The 21,130-nt window shown below is 38.0% G+C and overlaps 1 protein-coding gene across 1 annotated transcript in view; it reads left to right on the forward strand.

Annotated features, from left to right (window-relative positions):
* The window catches only part of GTPBP10 (GTP binding protein 10), a 33,041-nt gene that overhangs the window by 11,318 nt on the left and 593 nt on the right, over window positions 1-21,130 (forward strand). The window contains exons 4-9 of the mRNA XM_003782655.2: window positions 4,696-4,840; window positions 9,442-9,515; window positions 11,235-11,287; window positions 13,422-13,529; window positions 14,318-14,395; window positions 18,841-18,964. Of these exons, the coding sequence (XP_003782703.1) occupies window positions 4,696-4,840; window positions 9,442-9,515; window positions 11,235-11,287; window positions 13,422-13,529; window positions 14,318-14,395; window positions 18,841-18,964 (582 nt within the window). The remainder of the gene's footprint in view (window positions 1-4,695; window positions 4,841-9,441; window positions 9,516-11,234; window positions 11,288-13,421; window positions 13,530-14,317; window positions 14,396-18,840; window positions 18,965-21,130) is intronic.

Below are 21,130 nucleotides of genomic sequence, written 5' to 3' on the forward strand. Positions count from 1 at the left end.
TAATATTCTTCCCCTTGTAGGTTATGGTTTTCTTATGTCTAGCTGCTTTCAGAATTTTCTCTTTCATCTTAACTTTAGTGAAGTTAATTATAATGTGCCTGGGGGATGTCTTTATTCGGGTTGAGTCGTCCTGAGGTTCTGAAACTGTGTGCTGTCTGAATTTCAGAATCTCTTGGCATGTCTGCAAAGTTCTCTTTCATAACTTCACAAAGAGGAGCCTCTGTGCTTTGTGAAGCAACTTCGTCGCCTTCAGGGATTCCCATAAGATGAATATTAGTTTTCTTCGAATTATCCCAGAGCTCTCTTAGAGAGTGGTCAGTTTTGGCTCTCCATTTCTCTTCATCCTTGAGTGCTTCAGCACATTCAGAAGCTTTGTATTCAGTGTCAGAGATCCTTTCTTATGCCTGTTTCATTCTGTTACCGAGGGATTCTACCGTATTTTTCAGATCTTTGAGGGCTGCAACCTCTTGCCTCAGTGTTTCAAAATCTTTGGTCATTTTATCTTTGAAATCATTGAATTCTTGAGACAGCTTTTGAATAGTTTGAAATTCTAATTCCTACCTTTCCTTCATTCTGTTAATCTTGTTATCCAGATTCTGTACTCGATTTCTGTCATCTCAGCCATCTGTTTATGGATGGGATCTTCAATTGCATCTTCCCCATCCTTCCTTGGGGGACTTGATCTACTCTGGTTATTCGAGTTACCAGAGTTTTTCTGCTGAATTTGCCCCATTTGGAGACTGTCCCCAAACCATTCATCCAGTGGCTGCTATTGTAGAAGATGCCAGCTTCTTCTGATTGCCTGGAGTGATAGGGTATGTCTGTCCAGAAAAGCCTCAGGGGTGTGAGCCTTATTGTTCTAGCTGCTGTGGCTGCTGCTCTTCACCTCAGGGTACTGCCACTCCAGTGTGGTTCCCTCTCAACTGACTGTCCTCTTGCAGCTCTCAGGCCACCGGGCCTGGGGTGCCGGGAATGTGCGGGTAGATCAGTCCTCGGGGGGGGGACCTCCGCTCAGGTTCCCAGGGTGGTGGCAGAGTGCCAGCTGCTGCACAGAGAATGCGCAGGTGGATCAGTCCTGGGGTGCCCTGCTCAGGTGCCCAGGAGAAGTGGCAAAGCACCAGCAGTCGTGTGGGGAATATGTGGGTTGATCAGTTCTCGGGGGCCCTGCGTGGGTGCTGGGGAGCAACAGCGGAGCACCAGCAGCCATGCAGGGAACGTGCAGCCAAAGCAGTTCTCCGGCTGCAGTTCTGGGACAGGGTGCTTGGTCCCGCAGCAGTGTGGGGATGCTGCTCTTGGGCCTCCTCTCACTGTCTCTGCAGGCAAAGGTAGAAGGGTGGACTGGGAATTCAAAATGGCAGTGAAAGGTTAGTTCGATTTTTCTGCATGGCAAGAGGGTTTCCGAGTCTCAGCAGGGTCCTTCTAAGAGAGTAGACCCCACTTTCTGTAGCTGTCACAGGTGGGGTAAGACAGTAAGTCCTCAGTTCACTGCTCACCTGTAGGAAACTCACAGGAGCAGACAAAGAGAAAACAAAGAGAAAAACACAACTTTCTTGGGGGAGGGGGCGGACACCCTCCCTTCAAGATGTATTATGTACCTGTAGATTGCTTTCTAGGAGTCGTAACTTGCCTCAGCAGAGGTGTCTTGCAGATATCACTCTTGTTTCTCCGCTGGGCTCCTAGTCTTCAATTTTGTTGGGTATTTTCTGAACTTTATCCTTCCCTCTGGACAGGAGCATCTGTCGGAAACTGGTACCTGTTGGCCATCTTCCCCCCCCCCCAACTTTGATACTTTAGTGAGAAATATAATATTGATTTATCATGAGCGTGGAAAACTTTTCACTGTTTGTGACCTCTTCAGTTTCTTTCATCAAGGTTTTATAGTTTTTACTATGGAGATCCTGTATTTCTTTGGTTAAGTTTACTCCTAGGTATTTAATTTTGTTTATAGCTATTGTAAATGGTATTACTGTCTTGGTTTCTTTTTCACAGTATTTTAGTTATTTTTGATAGATTTATCTTTAGTTTTCTTACTCAAGATATTTGTTCATGTGCTGCAATTACAACAGTATTCTATATTTGTGCACTTTCTGTGTGTTGTATACCTTCAGATAACTTCTTACTGTTCACGAATGTCTTTTTTTTTTCATATTGAAGAACTTGGTTTAGCATTTCTTGTAGGATAGGTCTGGTGATGGTTATATCCCTCAGTTTTGTTTGTCTGGGAAAGTCTTTATTTCTCCATCATGTTTGAAGGATGTAATATTCTAGGGTTAAGGTTTTTTTTTTTCCTTAAACACTTTGAATGTCATGCTACTCTCTCTGGATTGCAAGGTTTCCCTTTACAGTCCAGAGAGAGTAACATGACATATTCAAGTCTTCTGCCAGACCTATTGGAGTTCCTATATATATTTTTTTCTTTTTTCTTGCTTCTATTAGGCCCTTTTCTTTATCTGTAACCCTAAGGAGCTTGATTATTAAATTCATTGTGGTAGCCTTACTTGAGTTAAATCTGCTTGATGTTCTGGGACCTTCTTGTACTTTAATATTGATGACTTTCTCTAGATTTGGAAAACTGTGTTATTATTTTGTTGAATATACTTCCTATTTCAGTCTCTCTACCTCCTCTTTAAAGCCATAACTCTTAGACTTGTCCTTTTGAGTCTGTTTTCTAGATTTTGTAGGTATGTTTCATTCTTCTTTATTCATTTTTTTCCTCTTTTTGACTATATTTTCAAATAGGCCTGTCTTCAAACTAACTAATTCTTTTCTCTGCTTGATCAATTCTGCTGTTGAGAATTTCTGATATATTTTTCAGTTTGCCAGTTGTATTTTTCTGCTCCAGAATTTCTGCTTGATTTTTTATTTTTTCAGTCACTTTGTTGAATTTCTCTGCTAGGGTTTTGAATTCCTTCTTTGTGTTATCTTGAAGTTTGATGAGTTTCATCAGTACAACTCTTTCGAATTCCTTGTCTGAAATGTAATGTCCCCTACTTCTATCACTCTGGGACTGGTCTCTAGTACCTTCTTTAATTCATTTGTTGAGTTTTCCTGGCTATTCTTGATGCTTATGGATGTTCATTGGTGTCTGGGCTTTGAAAAGTTATTTATTTTATTCTTTTCAGGCTGGGCTTGTTTGAACATATCCTTCTTAAGAAGGCTTTCCAGATATTCAAAGGGAATTTAGTGTTGTGATCTAAGTCTTTGGTCACTGCAGTCATAATAGTACTGGGTGTGCCCCCAAGAACAGTAATGCAGTGACTCTTGTAGACTCATGGTGCACTTGGGTAAGATATGGGAGAATTCTCTGGATTACCAGGCAAAGTTTCTTGTTCTCTTCCCTCACTCTCTGTGCTGGAGTTGGGGAAGAGTAATGTGGGTACTCCCTCATGGCCACTGCAGGTTGGACTACACCAGGTCACACCACAACAGGTTACACCTGGAGCCAGCTGAGTCTCAGCCAAAGCCCAAGTGACTGCTACTGGCCATTTCTGATGTTTATTAAAAACTCAAGGGCTTTTTAGTCAGTAGGTAGTAAATCATGTCAGGACTGGATCCTTCCCTTCTGGGAAGCACGTTTCCTTCTGGTCCAGAGTGGCTCTGAAATGTCCAGGAAATAAGCCCCAGACTCAGGGGCTTTGGGAGTCAGTTTGGTGCCTTATTTTACTGTGGTTGAGCTAGTACACAAATTACAAAACAAAGTCCTCTGAACTCTACCCTTTCTCCACGTGAAAGACTTCCTGAGCTGCAATGCCGAGAGTCATGGGATGGGTGACACAGGCACTGGTTTGGCCACCCCTCTGGTATATCACTGGGTCAGGTGTGCCCCAAGTGCACTGGCTCTGAGCCAGCACAGCTGCAGGAATTGCCCAAACTACATCCTTTTCAGCCTGACTGCCATACACATTAATTTCATGCCCCAGGCCACTTTTTGTCAGCTGGTAGTGGGGCTAACCAGATGTTGGGTTTGGGGGCAGAGGATTTTCCTGTGACCCAGCTGGTCTAAATGCTCCCTCAGTGGGCACTGGCAGGATCTTCCCTGTGCTCTGTTCTCTGGTTGACAGCATGGCTGTGAGTTCCAGTGCAAAGCCCCACAACCATTTCACTCTCTTGTGGTCACACAGATTCTTTGTGTACTGTCATGGCACTGCATGTGTACTGTCATGGCGTAGCGTAGGCGGGAAGGGCTGCCTTTTCTGCCCTCTTCATTGCCTCTTGAAATAACGTTTACATCAGGTACTGTGATTATTCACCTGATTTTTGGTTCTTCTGAAGGTGCTTCTGTGTGTGGATAGTTGTTCAATTTTGTGTTTTGCAGAGGGATAATCTTGGGAGGTTTCTATATGATCGTCTTGTTCTACCTTTTCCTTGTTTTGAGTATAGGAGTAATTTTTTTAATGTTAAGAGCCTCAGCAACTAATTTATAATAGAACATTTTAAAACATAAAAGTTGTTCAAAATTGACTGGTACATTTCAGATTATTGTAAAGATATAAGAGTACTTTGTTTTAAAATATTTAGTCTCTTTTTAATTTTTTACAAAAGTGTTTTTCTAGGGTTAGACTTTATAATTGAAATTTAATTCTTTTGCTTAGCCCCTTGGATTTTTAAATTGGAACTTCCTGGCATGTATTTCTGAAAGAAAATACACTAATTATCCTACTTATTGATCTTTGTTGTATTCTCTCTTTTTTTAAGGAGAACTCAATAAAGAAGGTGATAGAATTTTGGTAGCTGAAGGAGGTCTTGGTGGTAAATTACTTACAAATTTCTTACCATTGAAAGGGCAGAAACGAATAATTCACCTTGATCTAAAACTTATAGCTGACGTAGGCCTAGTAGGGTAAGTATCATTCATATTTTTATTATTGTATCGTACCTTCAAATAGTCTATGAATAGAAAATAAATGTACATGGTAATTTGGGGCCAGAATTATTTCTAGTGTATGGAATTTGTGTGTTGTATGGTGCAGTACACAATTTTGTATATACACTTGTGTTACAAATATACAATAACTGTATTTTGGAAATATGCCGCTAAATGCAGTTATTTTCAGATTGTCAACAGAGTTTCATCATTAATATTCATTTGTAAAAGGAAAGTAAGAGCAATTGAATAGATCAGGGGTCCTCAAACTTTTTAAACAGGGGTCCGGTTCACTGTCCCTCAGACCATTGGAGGGCCAGACTGCGGGCCCCAGGATGAGTCCACTGCTAAGCAGGACAAGCAGCGGTGGAAAAAACACTCGCAGGCTAGATAAATGTCCTCGGTGGGCCACATGTGGTCTGCGGGACGTAGTTTGAGAATGCCTGGAATAGATCAATGGGAATATTAAAGAATGAATAGAGAAGGAAAAATCAGTCAAATACAATATATATAATAGTGTAAAGATTGTTAGCAGGTATTAAGGAATAAGATTAGAAATCTAAACAAACCATATTTTAAAAAAAAATATAGAAGAAAATAAAAAGAGAGAAAAGATTGAGATAGTCTCTTGAGTCTTAATAGAGGCCTTGAGGTGTCAGTAATCAGATAGCTAAATTAGCTTACCAGCCAATCTCAATTCTCAGAATTCTCAGACACCGTCGGATCTTACTATGACTGTTTCTGTATCCTTCACGGCTCTGCTTAGTATCTGCCTATTTTAGTCCTGCAGACCTCACAAGATTGTTATCTTCCCCCAGCCTCCATTCTTTGATTAAATAATGCAGTTTAGCTGTGAGGTTTGCAGTGCTGCTGCCCAGTGGAGGGGGATAGATAGCAAGATAGTGAGTAGATGAAGGAAGGGAAATCTTCAGTTTGCATTTCTCCCTTCTCTGTCCTCCTTCCACTCTACAGCCCTCTTACGGAATTACCATTGTTCAGGTGGAAAGCTTACGGAAAAGATAGGGACTGCTCTACTCCCAATTCCTAGTTTTATTCTTTGCATTCCAAAGAAAGGTCTTTTCATCATCATCTCCAGCTATCTTAACTGCTGCTGCTGCTGCTTTTTTTTTCTTGTTTTTTGCTCAGGCTTGAGTACAGTGACATCATCATAGCTCTTAACAACCTTAAACTCATGGGCTCCATAAAAGTCTTTTCGCCTAAACCTCCTAAGTAGCTGGGACTCAGCATGGGCTGAGTCCATGTGCCACCACATGGGCTGATTTTTCTTTTTTCTTTCTTTTTTTTTTTTTTAAGAGACTGGGTGTGAGTGTGTGAGTGACACAAGAGTCTCCCTGTATCACTGTAGGTAGAGTGCTAGGGCATCATTGCTCCCAGCAACCTCAAAATCTTGGGCTCAAGAGATTCTCTTGCCTCAGCCTTCCAAGTAGCTGGGACTGCAGGCACCCACCACCATCCCTGGCTAATTTTTCTGTTTGTAGTAGATATAGGGTCTCACTCTTGCTCAGGCTTGTCGTGAACTCCTGAACTCAGGCGATCCACCCACTTTGGCCTCCCAGAGCCCAGGCTGACCGTGAACTCCTAGGCTCAAATGATCCTCCCACTTTAGCCTCCCAAGTGCTGGGATTACAGATCTGTGAGCCACCCTGCCCAGCTTTTTATAGCTTCTTTACAAGACTCTGAAGTTTGAATCTCTCACTTTTTGCCCTACCTGACCAGCAACTATGTCTTAACCCCCATTGGCTTAGAATTCACAGAGGTTCCATTCCTGCTAAAATTATAAGAAGAAAAGATGTGAACCTAGGTGGCACCTGTGGCTCAGTGAGTAGGGCGCCAGCCCCATATACTGAGGGTAGTGGGTTCAAACCCAGCCCCAGCCAAACTGCAACAAAAAAATAGCTGGGTGTTGTGGCAGGCACCTCTATTCCCGAGTACTTGGGAGGCTGAGGCAAGACAATCACCTAAGCCCAAGAGCTGGAGGTTGCTGTGAGCTGTGATTCCGTGGCACTCTACTGAGGGTGACAAAGTGAGACTCTATCTCCAAAAAAAGAAAAGATGTGAACCTAGCTTGCCATTCGCATTTAATGTTCTCAATAAAACAATAGCTATGAGAGTGTGAGGCATAAGTTTTGTAATCCTCTGTAATATTTAGGAACATTATAGGTTTAGTAGAGTTCTGTGAGCAAGACTGGAAATCTAGCCATTCACAGTTACATTTGGTGGGAAAATGTGTTTCAGGTTCCAAAAAGACACCTTTATAGTTTAATAAGAGCCTAGCAAGGCTGAGTAGTAAAAGTGGAATAGTAGTGGGGGACTCAGATTATTGGATTAGGAAGTCAAATCTTCTGTATAGCTGATCTTTGGCTAAGTTATACAGCCTCTCTAAGCCTTTGTTTTCTTATCTTTAATAGTGGATAAGGAAAGTGGTTGCTTTAAAATGTTGGCAGGTAAGCTAATGCATATACACAGCAGAGCAGATCCTTTGCATTTATGAAGGCCAATGAATGGGAGCTGCTCCTATCATCATCAGTATGTTGCCAGCTTATTGGCAGCTACATAAAATACTAAGATCTTCAGAAGTAGAAGAAATGACAGCCAGAAATTCAAGCATCAAGATTCTAGTGCGTTAACATATGTATCCTAGTGCTTTTAATTGGGCATCTATTTTTGAAAAGTTACTACTGAGAAATATCCTTTTTGCTGGTTCTGCGAATGGAATGGACTGAACCTTAAAGGAAAATTCTCATGTAATTAGTACACTTACACTACTGTTGCCAAATCTGATCTTTGCATAGCTTGGATTTCGGCCTCTAAAATTTTCATTCAGTCCTTTTCAAGAAAAATCTCAAACATCTATTCAGCCATTAGCATACTCTTTCTCCTTACACTTATCTTATTGAAAATAGTTGCTTTCATTTTTATGTGCTTACTCATTATTATGAAACTATGAAGATATTAGAAATAAATAAGCGCAGCTAGTGGTAATCTTGGACAAAAATGTTTGCAGTTTGCTTTTCAAAAAGTTACAAGAGCCTGGGTGAAACAGGATGTGAGAAAATAATGTTTATTCCAAGAGAAATGAGTCATTAACAAATTACACATAATTACATTTAAAATTGCAGAAAGATTTTTCTTACGAGGATCATTGTTAAAAGAGCTCCTTATAGAGCTTATAAATTTTTATGAATTCAAAATTAATATTTGCAAAATGTTGCATCATTTTTCCAAATGTAAGTTTGGCAGAGTTTTTGAAAGAAGAGCTTCCATAAGAAGGTAGGGATCACATTTGTTCCATTACTATATTTCTGATGCTTAGTATGGTGCCCAATACAAAGTCAGTGCTTGATAAATATTTGTTGGATAAGTTTAATGAAAATAAATGATTGAAATTTAGGAAAGAATCTTTTAAGTGACTCCACTTTCTAGTACTTTCATACACATGAAGACTTTCTTGAGAGAAATTTAGCAATAAAACTAAAAGCCTTGGGCAGCACCTGTGGCTCAGTGGGTAGGGCGCCATCCCCATATACCAAGGATGGTGGGTTCAAGCCCAGCCCCGGCCAAACTGCAACAAAAAAATAGCCGGACGTTGTGGTGGGTGCCTGTAGTCCTAGCTACTGGGAGGCTGAGGCAAGAGAATCACCTAAGCCCAGGAGTTGAAGGTTGCTGTGAGCTGTGTGATGCCAGAGCATTCTAGTGAGGGCGATAAAGTGAGACTCTGTTTCTACAAAAAAAAAAAGAAAGAAAGAAATTAAAAGCCTTTCATATGAGCATATATTTTAATCCACGATTTGCTTATCTATTTATTTCAAGAAAGAGTTCAAAGATGTGCTCAAAGGCTTAAGGATAGTCACTACATTGCTTAAAGTTTTTAGAAAAAGGTAAATAATACATCCCTATTTGCAAAAAGAAAAAATAGTTGTTGATTAATCCCACCACTCAGAGATGATTATTTCTAGCTGCATACATATTTTTTGGTAGTCTTATTTATATTAGTGAGAAATTGGAAACAACCTAAATGTCTGTCAGTAGGAAATTAGTCAAGTAAATTATACTTTACGACTGAAAGATACTCACCCTTTATTATTTGGTTGAAAATGCAGGCCAACCTGGTTAGGGCCCCAGCCTGCAGTGGCCCCATAGTAGAATGTTCTGCACTGTGGCTCCTCACAGCAGCTCTGCTAGGCAGCTCTGCTGTCATTCCCTATTTATTAATAAGGTGTTCTTTTAAACAACAACAACAAAAGGAGGCCAAGCAACTGTAAAGTATTCTTTAAAAAAAGAAATGTTGATCAAGCAAGCTGGCTCATGCACTTGACCTTCCCTCAGCACTCTGGGAAACCAAGGTAAGAGGATCATTTGGGACAAGACTGGGCAGTATAACAAGAGCCCCCCCCCACCCCCCACACACACACACAAATGTTTTTTTAAAGTATCCTTGTGGGCATGAGGGACTATAGTCCTAGCTACTTGGAAGGAGTCTACTTGAATTCTTAGGGATTCAGAAATGAACAAGTGTTAATATTGGCATTTGTTGTATATTTTTTTTCTCATTTTAGATTCCCAAATGCTGGAAAATCCTCTTTGCTAAGTCGAGTTTCTCACGCAAAACCTGCAATTGCAGATTATGCATGTAAGTACAACTTGATTGTGTATTTTAATGCGTGGAGATAAATGTTTAAAGACTAATATTTCTTTAATATGAATAAAATGACAACTCTAAGGATAGCCTTAGTTTAAAAACTTTTGGCAGATAAAATACATGCATTTTTCATTAATCTTTGAAACCTTTATACCCTTCAGCAAAGTTCTTTGTCCTCCTTATTAAACACTTTTGATTTAGTTAGAATTTTGTGAGCCACCTACCCTTTATCAAGCTCTTTGATAAAGAACTAGGAAGGCTGAGAAGAATACTTCATTCATTTAGAAAATATTTATTTCTAGGAACTGCATTATGTTGTGGGGTTACAAAGACTACTATGCAGAAATGGCTACTGTTCTTGAGTTTCACTGAGCTTACAGATGAGTGGGAGAAAGCATATATATCAGTAATAAATACAAGGAAATTTAAAAGGGTACTGTGAAAGACGGTTGAATGGCCAATATTTATTGTAATACATAGGACTTGAGAAGAAAAGAGGAGGAAAAACAATAAGTCAAGGAAAGAGGCTAGTGTCGGTGACTGCTTTCTATTTTCTTGAAAAGTGTGATGCTTGGACTGAGATGTGAAGAATAATTCGTGAAGAAGTGGAGCTGAAGGAATAGCCTGTATACAAGGCTTAGTGGTGATGTGGTGTAGATTTGTGGTCTGGAGATAGGAGGTGAGAGAGAGGAATTGAGATGAGGCTAGAGATGGGGAGAAGACCGTATCACCTAGACCAGTGATTTTAAACTTGGGTGCCGTGAGAAGTTTTAAAGATCATTAAATTATTTTTGAATGAAGTTCGAAGCACAGTAAGTGTATTCTTTTTTTTACTCCTCTTTTTGATCAACATAATTTAAGTGTGCCTCATAAGTTTATAGATTCAAATGAGCTATGCAATAAAATAAATTAAAAAACACTGATCATGTGGGCTCTATCTGATCTTTCTTTCTCAAAGGCAGTTGTAAGCCTTTAAGCAAGGGATATGATGATTAGATTTTCCTTTAAAGAGATCTCTACCTATAATATAGAAAATGGATTGGTGCAAGACATAAAAAGATCTGCAGAAACCAGTTAGTAGGTTCTTGCAGGAACTAGATGAGAGATAAAGGAAGCTTAGGGAGGAGTAAGGAGTGACATGACAGGATCTCTGCCATCATTAAACAAAATGACACAGAACGACATTAACCTGGAAAATAAAATTAAGCCATTCTAAAATTAGACTCTGATGAACTAGTTAATTTTGAACTAATTGCTATAAAATGCGTGGCCAATATTTGTTATAATACACAAAACTTGAGAAGAAAAGAGGAAAAACAGTAAGTCCTAGGAAAGAGGCTAGTATAGGGTTGGTGAAGCTTAAGAATAACTGAATGAGAAAGTACTAGAAAAATGTCATCTACAAACCCCATGATAGAACCTAAATTCTGGCCCCTCACTTCCCCGGACTTTATTATCATGCAACTTAAAGTGCAGTAGAAAAAATTTCAGACTTAGATTAGGCCTGTGCAGATTATAAAAATCTGTGTGCTTTTTCCGCATTTTTGAAAGCAAAGGTTATCATAGCTTCCATTTCAGCAAATTAGAACAAAATCTGAATTAAACTGTTCACAGCAAAGAAATACTGTTCATTCTGTGCATAATGCTAAAACTAGTTAGAGAGTACTGGCCTTTATTCTAGCTTTAATTTATTGTTATTTTTCCTTATAGTTACAACACTAAAGCCTGAACTTGGAAAGATTATGTACAACGATTTCAAACAGGTGGGGACTTTTTAAATAAAACATTCAGTTAGAAGTAAAGATATTTAGTTTTGGTATATGGGCTTTATATTTCTGTGGTGTGAGGGAGAGAAAGTAGTAAGATTTTGTTTATGGCAGTCAAAATAATTCTTCTGAGCACTACCTAGTAAAATGTTGTCTAAGAATTTAATTTCTGGTTCCTCCAAAGGTTAAGTCCAGTTTATTGGTACATCATATCTTTATCTCCCTAGTCTGTTCCTTCTCATTGCAAGTCCTTCTTTTGTTACCATATTGTATTGATCTTCCTTTCCTGAAAACATTTTCTAAAGTTCATAGAAAAGATTTTATTCCAACTTCCTTTTTTTGGAAAAAAAAGTTGTTTGTCTCATTTAGCTATTTAAAATTTACTTTTCCTTGGTAAGAAAGAACTATAGCTCTTTGTATAATTAAAATAAAAAATTAATAAAATTTTTAAAATATATAATGTACTGTTTAGTAGTTGTGCTCCTAAATATGAATTGAAAAGTTATGTGCACATGAAAGTCTCCACATGGATGCTTATGACAGCTTCATTCATAATTACCAAAACCTAGAAACAACTTCACTTCAGTAGGTGAATGCGTAAAGATATAGAGTGTCCCAAAAGTCACTCCTAAAGGGAAAATTTTCCCCATGTGTAGCAACTTCAGGAGTGACTTTTGGGACACCCTGTACCGTGGTACATTTAGACGATGGAATATTATGCAACTCTAAAGAGAACTGGACCATCAAATCATGAAATCCTTTGGACCATCTTTGAAATCCATCAAATGGACCACATTTAATGCATATGACAAAGAAGTTGATGTGAAAAGGCTACTGTATGATTCTAACTATATGATCTTCTGGAAAAGGCAGAGCTATGGAGATAGCAAAAAAGTCATCACTGATTACTGGGGTTAGTGAGGAAAGAGGTGAATAAGCAGAGCACTTAAATTTGAGGGCACTGAAACATTCTGTTTCGATACTCTAGTGGTGGATACATTATATATTTGCTAAAACCCATAGAATGTGCAACATCAAAAGTGAACCCTACTGTAAAGTATGCACTTTGGGATGTAATGATGTGTTAATGTAGGTTCATATATTCCTGTGACATAATTCAAAAGGCATAAAAACTTATGTTCATTTATTATAACAGTAAAAAATAAAGACTTCAATTATATATAGTATTAAATAGTATAAATACAAGAGATGTAGAAAACAATAGAGGAAAAGAAAACTTTACTTGTAAATCATTGTTTATAATAAACTTAAACACTGTTGGTTTTTAAGGAAATCAGTAGAGAACCTCTGAAGGAAATTTCAGAACCTCTGTTGTGCACACTACTTTGTCATGTAGCCACAACTTCCTTTAAGACTGAATTCTTCATTCACACTGGACAGCAGTTGTAGAGTACTACTTATTATCCCCTTCAGCAGCTCCAAATTTATCTGGGTGATTTAAGAACAACAATGATAAATGATGTCTGGACCCCAGAGATGGTGAAACGAAACTTGTTGGGGATAGGGCCGAGACATCTGTAGTTTCTAGGTGATTATGATGTACAGTGAAGGTTGAAAAGCACAAGGGTAGAATGATGTTAATAATTCTTATCATCTCCGAAAGGAGTATAGGAACACTGTGCTTTTCATTTTGTAAGAATAGCTGATAATCCTGCTAGTATCATATGAACAAAAAGGGAATAGTAGTGCCAAATAGACAGTTACAAATTGAATTTAAAAGTGTGGAGCAATGCATAGTAAATGTTTGCTGAACTTAATATCCTTAATAGACTTCCACAAATTCAGATCGTAAAAGTTGAAATTTTATGAAAACTTCATGTTGAACAATACAGTTTATGAAATTATAAGTTTATGTGATTAGTAAATACTAAATTAATCCCTCAATTTCTAGAGTGTTAGATTAATAAGTAAAAATGGGACTTTAATGTCTGATGACAAAGGATTTTAATTTTTAATACTGTTATTTTTTATAAAGGTATCTTGGCTTTTCAAAGATGCAATGGTAAACTTAAATTAAAAACTGTGTATATTTGAAATATGGAAATTTTTGTGTATAATTAAAATTTTTATATATTTTTCTTTTTCATCTAACCATTTAACTTTGTGTTAGATATCAGTAGCCGACCTTCCAGGTTTAATAGAAGGAGCACATATGAACAAAGGAATGGGCCACAGATTCCTGAAGCATATAGAAAGAACTAGACAGCTTCTTTTTGTGGTAAGTCATACCAAGTTACTATTCAAATGAATGTGAACATCAATGAGTTGAGTTTTCCTAGAAAATTTTAATAACACTTAAAGTAGTAGTTTTTTTACTCTGCTAAGTATGATATGGGCATAGAAGTGATATTGTTTACTCTATCAGATACACGTTTGGCTGTATTTGTCAAGACTTGATTCCTGGCTCGGTGCCCATAGCTCAGTGGTTACTGCACCAGCCACAATCACCGGGGCTGGCCGGTTCAAACCCGGCGCAGGCCTGCTAAACAACAATGACAACAACAACAAAACAATAACCAGGTGTTGTGGTGGGCACTTGTAGTCCCAGCTACTTGGGAGGCTGAAGCAAGAGAATTACTTAAGCCTAAGAGTTTGAGGTTGCCGTGAGCTGTGATGCCACAGCACTCTACCGAGGGCGACATAGCAAGACTGTCTCCAAAAAAAAAGAAAAAAAAAAAAGACCTGATTTCCAAAGATTTCTAACATACTACTCTATTATTTGGTGCTTCTTTCATACTTCATTGATGCTGCTAGAAGTACAGGGGAGATTTGTCTGTAATTGGTATAAACTTTCTTATCTATACCATTTTTCATTTTATTAGTGACTTATTTTACCAGAATAATTATAGTTACCTTGATACCTCAATTTCTGGTATTTGTTTTGAATTACTAAGTTACCAGTATAGACTGAGGAATTATTTTTAGCTTGAGTGACCAAAATATTTCAAAACATAAAAATATAGAGTTGTTCTTAAGTTAAAGACTATCTCTTTCCCTCTTTTTTAGGTTGACATTTGTGGATTTCAGCTTTCTTCCAAAACTCAATACAGAACTGCTTTTGAAACTATACTACTGCTTACAAAAGTAAGTTTTCTGTTATAGAGTGTTCTGTATCTAGTCTAATATTAATGTAGGCATAAAGTACTATGTGTAATAATATAGTTAGTATAATACTCCTCCTTTTTAATGCTTTGAATAGCACTTAAAGAATTATTTAAACTTGTCTCCAGTTCTTCAATTTTCACCTGCTTCTGAAAATATTGCAACAGATAAAACACTCCTTGGGTTTCCAAGTACCTATTATTTACTTCTCAGACTTCATCTTGCTTCAACCTTAACACATCTATTTCTTCTTGAAACATTCTTAGCTTAACTAACTATAACTCCTGGTTTTATTTCTACTTGTCAGGTTCTTTTCTGCTCATCTTTCAAGGAACATTATTCAGAGTTCTGTCCTAGCCCTATTGTGTAGTATTACCCATTCCTATTGGCTTCAGTCACAGAAATACCCCGATGGCTGCCAAAGCTGCATCTGATACCCAGTTCTTTTAGTTGTGTTTAAACCAGAGGCCTGTTTTAGCCACTCAAATTTAGTATGTGTAAAACTGAACTCTTTATGTTTTTTTAACTCCTCGTCACCCCCGGAACTTCACTGAATGTGTAAGCCAGGAACCTGAGTGGTGGTCTTGAGTCTTTCTTCTGACCACATACGTTAAGCTCTGTCAGTTTTATATTCTGAATTTCTCTGAAATCCATCTACTTGTCTTATTCCATACCGTTACAATCATCATTCTCTTTCACTGGAACATTGACTCTCATCCTGGTCTTCTCTGCTTCCATTTGTGCTTTTCTCTATAGTCTTTTTTTTTTTATATGGCATCTAGAGGGATCTTTGTAAAAGAACCAAGATGATATTTGTTCCCTGCTAAAAACATTTTGATGGTCCCTGTTGTTGTTAGGTTAAAGTCTAACCTGGACATGGCATATGAGCAAGGTCTGGCAAGTTTGGCCCTGGCCTGGTAGTCCTTCCCACAGCCCACATGGTGCATTTTAGCTGTCTGATTTCCCATACATGAGCTGCTGACTTCTAGGACTTGTGGATCCTATTTTAGTTGTCACATTTTATCTATAATGAATAATCCAACTGCAAACGTTTATGCACAGGTTTTTGTGCAGACAAATGTTTTCATTTCTCTTAAATATATACCTAGGAGTGGAACTGCTGGATCTTTTTTTTTTTTTTTTTTGGGACAGAGCCTCAAGCTGTCCCCCTGGGTAGAGTGCCATGGCATTACAGCTCACAGCAACCTCCAACTCCTGGGCTCAAGCGAGTCTCCTGCCTCCGCCTCCCAAGTAGCTGGGACCACAGGCGCCCGCCACAACGCCCGGCTATTTTTTGGTTGCAGCCGTCATTGTTGTTTGGCGGGTCCGGGCTGGGGATTCGAACCCGCCACCTTAGGTGTACGTGGCTGGCGCCTTAGCCGGTTGAGCTATAGGCACCGAGCCGAACTGCTGGATCTTATGGTAACTCTTTGTTTAATATTTTGAGGAACTGCCAGACTGTTCCAAATTGGTTATACCACTGCACCATTTTACAGTCCTTCCAGCAAGGTTTAAATGTTCCAGTTTTTCCACATGCATGCCAACTATCAGCTGTTGTTTTTATTTACTCATCCTAGTAGGAATGCAATATTTCATTAGTTTTTATTTGCATTTCTTTTAGGATTAATGATGCTGAGCATCTTTTCATGTGCTTATTTGCCATTTGTATGCCTTTGGAGAAATATTTGTTCAGATTCTTTGCTTTTTTTTTTTTTTGAGAGAGAGTCTCAACTATGTTGCACTCAGTAGAGTTCTGTGGTGTCGCAGCTCACAGCAACCTCCAACTCTTGAGCTTAAGCGATTCTCTTGCCTCAGCCTCCCAACACCTGGCTGTTTTCATGTTGCAATTGTCACTGTTGTTTAGCTGGCCTGGGCTGGACTTGAACCTACCAGCCTCGGTGCATGTGGCTAGCACCATAACCACTGTGCTATGGGTGCCATGCCTCTTTGCCTATTTTTTAGTTTTGTTACTTGTCCTTCATAGCCTTGTAAGAGCTTTTTGTATTTTTGGATGTAAGTCCCTTATCAAATACGTGATTTGAAAATATTTTCTTGGGTGGTGCCTGTGGCTCAGTGAGTAGGGCACTGGCCCCATATACCAAGGGTAGCGAGGTCAAACCCAGCCCTGGCCAAACTACAAAAACAAAATATATATATAGCTGGGCATTGTGGCGCCTGTAGTCCCAGCTACTCAGGAGGCTAAGGCAAGAGAATCAGCTAAGCCCAAGAGCTCGGTAGAGTGCTGTGGCATCATAGCTCACAGCAACCTTCAACTCTTGGGCTCAAGTGATCCTCTTGGCTCAGTTTTTCTATTTTTAGTAGAGACAGGGTCTCAGTTTTTGCTCAGGCTGGTCTTGAACTCATGAACTCAAGCAATCTACCCTTGGCCTCGCACAGTACTAGGTTACAGGCGTGAGCCACTGCACCCGGCCAAGTTCAACTTTTTTAGATTCCACAAAATAGTAAAATCACATAATATTTGGTTTTTTGTGCATAGCTCATTTCACTTAGCTTAATGTCCTCTGGATTTATCCATGTTATCATAAATGACAAGATATTCTTCTTTGTATAGGCTTAACAGTATTCCTGTGTGTGTGTGTGTATGTGTATATTAATGTGTGGATCATTATGAAAGTTTTCAGATACACAAAAATCAACATAAAATTTGTGCAGGTGGAAATAAATGAAGTCATCCCAGCTACACCAATAAGCTGCACAGGTGAATCAGAAAGGATGCTGTTGACCGTGTTTCTTGGAAGTGAAGTAATGGGCCATAGCACAGTCTGTCTCAAAACTTTTATAGTGACCCACATATCACATTTTCTATATCTTTCTATCCATCAGAGAACACTTAGATTGATTCCATGTCTTGGCTATCATGCATAATTCCACAGTGGACATGGGAGCACAGGTACCTTTTGACACGCTGATTTCATTTCCTTTGGATGCGTACCCAGAAGGATTGCTGGATCTTATGGTAGTTCTATTGTTAATTTTTTGAGGAACCTTCATACTGTTTTCTATAATGGCTCTACTAATTTACATTTCCACCAACAGTATTCAAGGGTTCTTTTTTCTCCATATCCTCTCTAGTACTTATTTTTTTTCTTCTTTATTATAGTCATTTTTATAGGTGTGAGATATTTTATTATTTTTATTTACATTTCCCTGATGATTAATGATATTGAGCATTTTTTTCATATGCCTGTTGGCCATGTCTTAACTTTTTTTGAGATACATTTATTCAAGTCTTTTGGCTGTTTTTTGATTGGGCTCAGACTACCCAAAGCAGTGTACAGATTCAGACCATTTTCTATCAAAATTCCAATGACAGTTGTCACAGGAAATAGAAAAATAATCCCAAAATTTGTATGGAACCACTAAAGGCCTTAACTAGCCAAAGCAGTCTTGAGCAAAAAGAAGAAAGCTGAGGATCTCACAGTACTTGATTTTGAGACCTACTAAAAACTGTAGTAATCAAAACAGCATAGTACTGGCATAAAAACAGACATATAGACCAATAGAACAAAATAGTAGTGCACAAATAAATCACAACTAATCTTTTTAAAAGTTGCTAAGAAAACACAATGGGGACAGTACAGTTTCTTTAAAATGGTTGGGAAAACTGGATGTCCATGTGCAAAAGAATGACATTTAACCCTTATCCTCTATCCCATATAAAAAATTCAACTCAAAAGGACTAAAAACTTAAACATAAGACTTGAAAATATAAAACTACTAGAAGAAAACATAGAGGAAAAGCTTCTTGATGTTGGTTTGGACAGTGGTTTTTTGGATATAATCCCAAAGGCATAGGCAATAAAAGTAAAAGTAAGACAAATGGGTTTACATCAAACTATAAAGCTTCTGCACAAAAAGGCAGCACTCAACAGAGTGAAGAGACAACTTATATAGTGGGAGAAAATATTTGTAGAACATGTATCTGTAACGGTTAATGTCTAAGATATTTAAGGTACTGAAAAAACTCAATAGCAAGACCCCGTATTTTTAATTTTGATTAAGTTCCATTGCTTGTGCTTTTCGTGTATTATCTAAGAAACTATTGCCTCATTCAAGGTCACAAGATTAACTCTTCATTACATTTACTTTTTCCAGGAATACTACAGGTGTAACATTAAATTGTTACTATTGACTTCTGAATTTTATCTGTGTAAAGTTCAGATACCTATATTTGGCTCTGGACACAGAATCACATGTCTCTAGATGTCATATAAGCTAAAATACACTAACATAGGACATAAAAAGAAACATTTTCTGGATTTCCTTTGTTTTGAGGTTATTGGGATATATTGCATTTCAGTAATGCGAATGGGCTTTAGATTACCCAGGCCATTAAGTAAAAAAAGACATTGGTAAATAGATAATTTGTGCAGAAAATTATTTTGTTTTTTTCTTTTGATTTAAAGGAGTTGGAGTTGTACAAAGAAGAACTTCAGACAAAACCTGCCCTCCTGGTAGTTAATAAAATGGACTTGCCAGATGCCCAAGATAAATTCCATGCATTGATGAACCAGCTTCAGAATCCTAAGGGTAAATCCATTTATCCATTTAATTCTAGTTTAATGAATAGTACGTGCATAGAATGCTAATTGTTAACAATCAGTGGGAAATAAAGCTGACATTTCTACCCTTAAAAACTGTATATGTTGGAAGAAAGAACACATATCATATCAGACATTTAAATAACATTATAACATAATTTCAAGTTCCACAACTGGGCATGGTGGCTCACACCTGAAGTCTCAGTACTTTGGGGGGCCAAGGCAGGAGGATCACTTGAGGCTAGGAATTTGAGATCAATCTGGGCAACACAGGGAAATCTTATCTCTACAAAAAATTTTAAATCACCCAGCCAGATGTGGTGTGATGTGTACCTGTAGTCCCAGCTACTGAGGATGTAGAGGTGGGAAGATTACTTGAGCCCATGAGTTCAAGGCTGTAGTGAATTAGAATCATGTCACTGCACTCCTACCAAAGCAACAGAACAAGTCCCCAAAAATAATAATTACCAAGTTCTAGAATGTGTGATATGGACAGTAAGTTAGAAGAGACAAAAAAAAAAAGATTAATTTGAACTGAAAAGGTTAGCCTTCGTGAAGAAGTAAACTTAAATTGGGCCCTTGAAGAGTACATACATGAGATTTGGAACCTGTTAATTCTCCTTTAATTAACATACTCCACAAACTTCATTCCCCTAGTATTATGCACTGTAATTAAAACAGCTGATAGTTCTAAAGAGGTATGCTTCTTTGCAATACTAACTCCAAGTATTAGTTTTCTAAAAATAACTTGAGTTTTCCTATGTATGTGTAACGAAGAAAAACAGAAGCTGTTACTCTAAAAGGATTTATTTGTCTGCAGTTTCCTTTTTTTTTTGTCTGAAATTTCCTTGATGGACTACTTTGTGTAAAAGAACTTAAAAGAACTCTCCATAGTTCTGAATATTGACCTTTGCAGAGTGCCCTCTATCCTGTGGCAATGATGCTTTCATTTTTCATAGTCACAGATAAGGAAAAGTAGGTTGCATAGTAAGTGGCTAACGTGTTTTTCAGTAGGCCTAGTTTGTCATGTGTTTTTATCCTTAGGATAACAATTGGGGAAAATAGATTCTAATGTACGCTAGGACTTGCAAGTGGCACCGTAAGTTTTTCTCTCCTCTCAAAAATCTTTCCCCTGTGTAATTTACATGTTGGAGTTGGGAGTTGTGTGGGGTTAATACATTACTGTTTAGATATAAGTATTCCCTGATATTATTAAACAGTTAGACTTCATTCTTTAATGTCATTTGCTTTATAAAGTCATTAGTTTTGTTTACTTGTTTGTCTTGAAGAGAGGGGAATTTTCAGAAGAAGTACCTGAGTGAGGGTAACTCAAGATTTTGTAACTATTCTCTGGACTATCATAAAACAAAATATAGGCCTTTCAGTGATGTTTCTTGAATTAGCTCTGGTCTTTTTTGTCAGGGGCTTATGAATTTCAGAAAACAAGCTCCATGCTATCTCATTCAATCATTTTCAGTCCATTTAACCCATCCAGTCAGTGTGCTGTGCTCTCTTCCCATTGCCATGGTCATCAGGAGGAAGAAAAAGTGAGAACAGCTGTTAGCCCCTGTGAGGCAATAGGTCGGACTTGCCTGAAATGATCTTCCCTTGAACTCCCTTTCCTCCTCTTCAGTTTCAGTATAGACGCTAGCATCAATGATGATAAGCCTATACTTTGGAGAAGTTAAAGGTTTTTTGTATAGTGAGGCCAAATATAAATAATGTTCTTATTTTTATAGAAAATTTCTTTCAAAGAATCTGTTACCTCACTTTATTGACTCCCCCAAATTTATTACTATTGTAAGTAAATCATTTTTGTAGTTCATCTTCTACTTATGGTCAGTTTGGTTTAAAATGTGTTCATCCAACAAATATTTACTGTGCACCCATCATATATCTAGAACCTTAATATTAGTAAAATGGAAAGATTCTGAGAGCTTATTAGAGAGAGAAGGGGAAAAAAGGGAATTAAAAATGGTAAGTGATTAAGAAGGATGGAGACTTTACATCCTTCATGTTCACATGGATGGAGCTGGAGAATGTTCTTCTGAGCAAAGTATCACAAGAATGGAGGAAAAAGTATCCAGTGTACACACTCCTATTATGAAACTAATTTAAACCTTTTTATATGAAAGCTATAACCAAATAGCCTAAG

This window comes from Otolemur garnettii, unplaced genomic scaffold, assembly GCF_000181295.1.
Source record: "Otolemur garnettii isolate 467f Iridium unplaced genomic scaffold, OtoGar3 scaffold00005, whole genome shotgun sequence".
In the NCBI taxonomy this organism is placed as follows: domain Eukaryota; kingdom Metazoa; phylum Chordata; class Mammalia; order Primates; family Galagidae; genus Otolemur; species Otolemur garnettii.